A 7,709-nucleotide genomic window follows, 5' to 3' on the forward strand; every position below is an offset into this window, starting at 1 on the left:
ATACATATTTTCCTTTGAATTCTTCTCTGATTCTCTCTTGTTCTTTTTGTTTCCTCCTTGAGGCTTCCAAATAGGATCCGCTATCCTAACATTGGTGCTTTCATCTTGTTGAACTCATTTTCGTTCATCAAGATGCAGGATGAATTTAGGGCTTCTCAAACCCATATTTCAACTTCACCTTCCATTGCAACACTTGTGGATAATCTCGCTGTCGCCATTACAAACCTTGCACGGTGTAGCACAGAGATGTATGCTGACTTTGCAAGTTTTAGGAACGAGATGCGCGCCGACTTCGCCAAGATTAAAGCTGATTTCGCAAAGGTTAGTACCCTAGCTTCTACAATGAGTTTCGATGGCAGTGTCCCAGTTTCGGAAGATGCTATTAGTGTTGTTGTTTCCAATCCTGGAGTCAATCAAGAAATTCAAGAGATGGTTGTTGTGGCTTATAAGTGCATTGCAAAAACTCCAATTTTAATTGATGTGGAAGCTAAGTCGGTTGATTCCTTTTTGGTTGGGTGTGAGGTGCAAACTGGTGCCCCCCCTTGGCTTGACGATCTAAGTTTGATGGCCATATACTGTGTCTCTGATGATATGGTAGTTGCAAGACACATGTTTGATGAAATGTCTGACCTAAGTACAAGGTCTTGGTATATGATGATATCTGAACCTTTGCTTTATTGGGACCCTGGAGGATTTCTTTTAACCCTCGAAGAGAACGTGCTGGAAGTTGATTGCCCTTGTTTGACGCCAGAAATTGTGTTCAAGGCTTCAGGTCACCTTGAAAAATTCACTGATCTGATGGTTAAGGATGAGATAACTGGTACAGGTCACCGTGCTGATCACTTGCTGAAGAATTTTTGCAAAAACAAGCTTGAGAAAGACCTCAACATATCATCCAATGAGGCTTCGGAACTCAAACATGTGTTGGCCATTTTAGATGATCTCTCTGTTGAAGAGCTCGGTGCCAAGATTAAGGAGTATGGAATTACAGCTCCAGACACCAACAATCCACTCTCTGATCCATATCCTTTCAATTTGATGTTTCAAACATCAATTGGACCATATGCCACTAGTGTTGGGTTCATGCGTCCCGAAACTGCACAAGGCATATTTGTGAATTTCAAGGACTTGTATTATTACAATGGGAACAAACTCCCATTTGCTGCAGCACAAATTGGACATGCGTTTAGAATTGAGATATCTCCCCGCCGAGGCCTTCTCAGAGTCCGTGAATTTACGCTAGCAGAAATTGAGCACTTTGTTGATCCAGAAGATAAATTTCATCCCAAATTCACACAAGTTGCTGACTTGGAAATTTTTATGTTTTCGGGGGAGGAACAAGTGAAACAACCCCCTCCACCTGCAAGGAAAATTCGTATTGGTGAAGCTGTCTCAAAGGGAATTGTCGATAATGAGACTTTTGGTTATTTCATCGGAAGAGTATATCTTTTCTTGACGAGTCTTAGTATAGATAATGACCGTTACAGATTTAGACAACACCTTAAAAATGCGATGGCTCATTATGCTGGTGACTGTTGGGATGGTGAGATTGAGTGTTCCTATTGCTGGATTGAATGTGTTGGCATTGCTGATAGATCTGCATATGATTTGAGTGCTCACTTGGAGAAAAGTGGTGTTCCACTAGTGGCTCATGAAAATTTTTCAGAACCTAAGGAAGTGGAGAAATTTCCTCAGCTTCTTGATTTTAAGAAGCAAGGTCAAGTTGACTCATTTGGGGAGAGATATCAAATTCTGAAATTGATTACGAGCCCCATTTCAATTGCTTCTTTGGTTAGGGGTGAAAGGGGTGCAATGTTGAATGAGGCAATTTCTTACATTCAAGACCCAATTCATTACCTGAAATTGGTTTTCACAGCCACCTTCTTTGTTGGTTTCTTCCAAGCCTCTCTGAGCATATTCAGGTTAGGCCTTGTAATTGATTTTCTCTCAAAGAAATGTCTCTCGTCAATCTTCAAATTGCAACATCTTGAAGAATTGGTCCTCGAAGGATGCTTTGCTATTGATGATGACAGCCTCGGTGATGATGTCTTCAATCAAGGTTGCAAGACAATGAAGAAACGTGATATCTCTGGTTGTCAAAACGTAAGCCACATAGATCTACCAAAACTAAAAAAACATTTCTGGAGGCGTTGAGCAACTCGTAATTGCTTATGGTTTGAATAAACTTTCCATGTTGCAATCAATATTGGATTGCTATTTTATTACTTCTGATGGATTCAAGGCCATTGGAAATTTATGCATTTCACTCAGGGAGCTGAGTCTAAGGAGGTGTTTGGGAGTAACAGATGAAGCTCTCTCGTTCCTTGTGTCAATACATAAAGATTTAAGGAAACTTGACATCACATCCTGCCACAAGATAACTAATGGTTCCGTTGCCAGCTTTGCTAATTCATGCATAAGTCTCACTTCTCTAAAAAAAAAAAAGAGTTTCTCAAAAAATACACAGCCTGTGCAGCCTATATAAAAGAATTTTTAGTTCTCTTTTATCATTGGGACCTTGAGGACAAGGTTCGTTTTTTAGGGGAAGGCAATGTTACGTGTGGACTAAGGACTTTGTCTCTGATATGTGAAGTTAGCCCAGCATATTAAAGAGTTTGTATTAGGTGTCTGTTGTATAACTGTGTAGTCTTGTAGTGTGGTCTCTAGTGTATAGTGTATTGCTGATGTGGCCATGAGCTATTAGCAAAATATGGATTACGTGTCTATGTAACAATTCAGTTACAGATTGGTGAGGACTTGTGGCTTATAGATAGGAAACAGGGGTCATTTGGAATGCATAATGATGAATATACATATTTTCCTTTGAATTCTTCTCTGATTCTCTCTTGTTCTTCTTGTTTCCTCCTTGAGGCTTCCAAATAGGATCTGCTATCCTAACATAAACCCACAAATGGAGCCCGCAGGTTTTAAAATTAATTAATTTTTAAAACCTTCACCCATTCAACATTTTTGTTTGAGAATTTTCATAAGCCCAGTCGAATTCATTGTTTAATTTCAAAATTATCTTTAATAACTTAGTATTATCGACGATGGGCCGTACAATACTTTATTAAAATTTTGAAATTATTAAGGCCCAATAAAATCCAATCATGCTTATCCGTTGGGGCCTCACATGATTATTTTATTGATAGGCCCACAATGCGCCTGGAGGTTAAATTAATTTCTTAATTTAAATCTCCTCTCATTCAACATAAGCAACATTTTCTAATTTCCAAGAATTATTTAATTGAGAGTATCCTTTGTTCGATTTCAAAAACTATATAAGTAAGAGCGCCGATAAACGTGCACTAAGCTTAACATAATTTTGAAAGCATTAAGGTCCTGAAATCCGGTCACTTTACGTCAGCGTGTGCTCCAAACAATCATGATACATGAAGGTTGTATGCAGCGTGTGTTATTCCATGACCATTTCAGAAAACCCACAAATTACTCGCAAAATAAAAGAATTCTCTTAGAAAATTTTCTCTAATTATTTTTCTAGATTTAAATCATCCAAATAGCTGACTTAATTATTAATCTAGATTGCAACAATCATAATAATTATCATTTATGAGGATAATTTGAAATCAAAATAATTTCCATAAAGATTATTTGTCTTGATGTTAATTATCCAAAATTAATTAATTCAATTATTAATTATGATTTTTAATAAAAATCATAATAATTATTAATTAAATTCTTAGGATGATTTAAAATCAAAATAATCCCATAATAACTATCATACTAGTCGCTGAAGACATAATAGCTATTATGCTCATGCAATCATACAAGTTATGCAACAATATGGCACCACCTATTCTATATGGCATGTTATCGCAATAAAGCATGTTATCAATCATATAATTTATACCAATCAATAAAAGCATTAAATAATAAATCATAATTACTTTAATCCATGGCCTTCCTATTTTAAAGAAAATTAAATTAAATTAAATAATACAACTTTGGAATTCGACTTTCGCCTAGCCCATAGTATCTATCTCAAGCCCCTTTAGGGTTTCATGGGCCCAAAAGCCCAAAGACCCAATCATTTGGCGAGAAACCATAGGAAGCGAAAGAGGAACCCTAGCCGTCAGGTCTGCCGCGCCGTCACCCGAAGTCAAATCAAGCTGAAACTCCAGGGGAAGGACCGCCACGTAGAGACGAGTACGCCGCCGCCGGAACCACCCAAAAATGTGGCGGACGCTCCCTCACTCTCCCATTCTTTTCCGGAGAGTGGCGGCCACTCTCATCCGCTTGTGGAGGCGCGTGGAGGAGCGTGAAGGCTCCGATGTCGGCGACCCACCCACCGTTGCGTTCGTCTTTTCGTCCTCTTTCCAACCATATATAGATCGCCCCATTCCGAGATCGGTAAGTCCTCGAAAAGTCTCCGACAGTGCTGACTGCGCATCTTCCTCGCGATTTCTCGATCTTGAACTTTTACAAAATATTGAAAAAATACACAGAAATTCCAAAAATAAACAAAAACAGCAAGGAGGAAACCTAATCATATGGGATTAGCCTCCTTGTTACAAACCGAGAAATACACGAGAGACCCTAACCATGGATTAAAGCATTTTTACCGATTAAAATTTAAACTTTTATGAAAATGAATTATAAAATACACATGCTAGATTCATACCATAATCCAAGAACCCTAGGTGCCACATTTCAAGAAGCAAAACTAATTACATGAATAGTGAAACTAGATTCACATACCAATGTACAGCCAAGGCTCTGATACCAATTGTAGGAAATCTTAAATTTATGCGGAAGCGGTTTAGGACCTGGTACATTGGTATGCTTACCGAATCATCCTTGTTTCACAATTACCTCTCGGTGTGCAGGTCTCGTGTAGAATCTTCCCTTGTAGGATTCCTCTTCACGAACAGCTCACCTCAGCGCCGCAGCACGAACAACCTCCTTGAAGCTGGACTGTGGCAGATCTTCCAGACTATCTCTCGAGGAGGATGAGATGGTTGTGTGGGCAACCGTTCAGATGATGAACGTCTGCCTCTTGGGGTTTGTTTCTGATGATCTGTTCACCTTCGAGGCACAAGAGGAGAAAACTATGAATATATACGCTTAGGTCTTAGACATAACTCAACCCTAAGCCTCATGGGCTCAAGTTTCACTGAAGCCCAATAGGACTTTAGTGACCAAAAGAGCATATATCCAACAAATGCAACATGCATATCCGAAGAATATAAAAGAACAAAGAGCCAAAATCATATAATAAGTAATACCCAAATGTTTCGATTAATTGGGGATTTCAAACCACTAGCAAAATGGGATCTCAAATAGGCAAGAAAAAAATATGACAGATTAACCTATGATGGCAAAATGATGCAAGTCGTACCATATTAACGGATGAACAATTCAAGAACCAATGGCCAAAAGCATGAGCATTATTCAAATGTGCTAGTATAGGACCGAACCAAAATAAATTTCACTGAATACACAGGTTTTCCACTTTCCAAAGATGAAAATGCAGAAGCAACATGAATGCTACAAATACCATGAATGTAATAACGCACAAAATGCAGATAAAGAGAATACCATATGAAGATGTGCAGATGAAGACAAAATCTAGAAAGCACTAAATAAGAATCAGATGACAATATCTAGAAATGGGAACATAGGATGAAGCTATTATGAACTGAATATCTAAATCCCTAAAATGCAGAGTCAGGGAAAATAGATGGGTGTGGAGACCAAAATTAGAATGCATGGTTACAGTAAATTCCACAAACAATATCAGTTGGATGACCGTTCCATATTCATCTACTCATTTAAACAGAAGGTAAACCAAAAAAAATGGGGAGAGCTTACCGTGAAATGCAAATCGTAGAAGACAAAGAGGCTTACCACAGACAACGCGAACATATGAGGTTGGAGATACACTGGAGATGAGAGTACAGAGATGAAGGAATGACCAGGAATTTCGAGCCCTAAACTGTAAGCTTTGCACGAATGGGGCAGAATTTGGGTAATGAGAGGAAAGGGTTTCTGTTTTATAACGTTGGAGAGTCTGATTTAAAGTTACAGGACATTGGGAATCGATTTCCTACTGAGTGGGAATTGATTCCTTAATTGAAGAATTTCAAGAATCGATTCCTTTGATAAGCAGGAATGGATTCCTTGGCTTGGGAATCGATTTCCACGACGCAGGAATCGATTCCCTACCCTGGTAGAGAGCAGAAATGACCATGGAATGGATTTGTTAAGGTGGTTTTGATATATTTAACCTAATTTTGATCAGTTAAGGCATGTAATGTGAGTAATTAAGCATGGATAGGTGTCTTCTATGATAAATAGAGGAATGCATTGAGGTGCAATCTTACTTCTATGATGATTTGTGCATTGAACTATACATAGTGCAGTATGAGTGAGATCAAAATATGCATAAGATATGTGCTTTCACAAGTATAATGGATCACCAATTTCTCTTCTCAATTTATAAAATACTTCCCTTGGGAGTGGTTTGGTGAAGATGTCAGCCAATTGTTTCGAAGATTCCATAAATTCCAAGATGCATTCACCGCTTTGCACATGATCCCTTATGAAATGATGTCTAATATCGATATGTTTAGTTCTTGAGTGCATGATGGGATTTTTTATGAGGTTTATGGCACTAGTGTTATCACACCTTATGGGGATGTGATCAAGTTCAACCCCAAAGTCCTTGAGTTGTTGTTTCATCCAAATGATTTGAGTGCAACAATTTTTTGCCGCCACATATTCGACTTCGCCCGTGGACAAAGCCACACTATTTTGTTTCTTGCTATGCCAAGATACTAAAGAGCAACCAAGAAAGTGGCAAGTGCCACTAGTGCTCTTCCTATCCAATTTACATCCCGCAAAATCGGAATCGGAATAGCCTATTAACTCATATGATGCAGCCTTAGGGTACCATAATCCCATTTGTGATGTGCCTACAAGATATCTCATAATTCTTTTATAACACTTAAGTGTGATTCCTTAGGATTAGCTTGAAATCTAGCACACATGCATACACTAAACATAATATTGGGCCTACTCGCGGTTAAGTAAAGGAGTGAGCCAATCATACCTCGATATTTAGTAATTTCTATGGATTTACCTCCTTCATCTTTGTCTAAAGAGCAAGATGTACCCATGGGAGTGTCAATGGCCTTGGAGTTGTCCATTCCAAATTTTTTGAGTAACTTCTTGCAATATTTAGCTTGATTTATGAATATCCCATCCTTTTGTTGCTTTATTTGGAGACCAAAAAAGAAGTTGAGCTCTCCCATCATAGACATCTCAAATTCACTTTGCATAAAGTTGGCAAATTCTTCACAAAGATTAACATTAGTGGCACCAAATATAATGTCATCAATATAGATTTGTGCAAGTAATAGATGATCATTTTTCTTCTTTATAAAGAGAGTTGTGTCCACTTTTCCTCTTGAAAAATCTTTTTCTAAAAGAAATTTTCTTAATCTTTCATACCAAGCTCTTGGAGCTTGTTTCAAACCCTATAAAGCCTTTTTGAGTTTAAAAACATGGTTAGGTAAATCATGATCTTCAAAACCGGGAGGTTGATCAACATATACTTCTTCTTGAATGTATCCATTTAGAAATGCACTTTTAACATCCATTTGAAAAAGTTTAAAATCCATTATTCATGCAAATGCAAGTAATAATCTAATAGCTTCTAATCTAGCAATGAGAGCATAAGTTTCATC

At 38.0% G+C, this 7,709-nt stretch overlaps 1 protein-coding gene across 1 annotated transcript; it reads right to left on the reverse strand.

The window, feature by feature from the left end:
* Positions 1 to 5,408: 5,408 nt before the first annotated feature.
* Positions 5,409 to 7,274, reverse strand: LOC133310792 (uncharacterized mitochondrial protein AtMg00810-like). The gene is made up of 3 exons (XM_061511779.1): positions 7,073 to 7,274; positions 6,650 to 6,935; positions 5,409 to 5,508 (listed from the first exon to the last, which is right to left on the reverse strand). Exons 1-3 carry the CDS (start codon positions 7,272 to 7,274, stop codon positions 5,409 to 5,411), a joined length of 588 nt encoding a protein of 195 aa, XP_061367763.1.
* Positions 7,275 to 7,709: the final 435 nt, after the last annotated feature.

Source organism: Gastrolobium bilobum, unplaced genomic scaffold (genome assembly GCF_033153095.1).
Source record: "Gastrolobium bilobum isolate Gb01-03AN ecotype WA unplaced genomic scaffold, APGP_CSIRO_Gbil_v1 utg28965, whole genome shotgun sequence".
NCBI classification, from domain to species: Eukaryota; Viridiplantae; Streptophyta; class Magnoliopsida; order Fabales; family Fabaceae; genus Gastrolobium; species Gastrolobium bilobum.

Coding starts and splice junctions, on each gene's coding strand:
- LOC133310792 (XM_061511779.1), bottom strand. CDS start 7,274: ATGGGAGAGCTCAACTTCTTTTTTGGTCTCCAAATAAAGCAACAAAAG. Junction 6,936..7,072: donor AGAAATTACTAAATATCGAG/GTATGATTGGCT, acceptor GATATCTTGTAG/GCACATCACAAATGGGATTA. Junction 5,509..6,649: donor CTTGATCACATCCCCATAAG/GTGTGATAACAC, acceptor TGGTATTTGTAG/CATTCATGTTGCTTCTGCAT.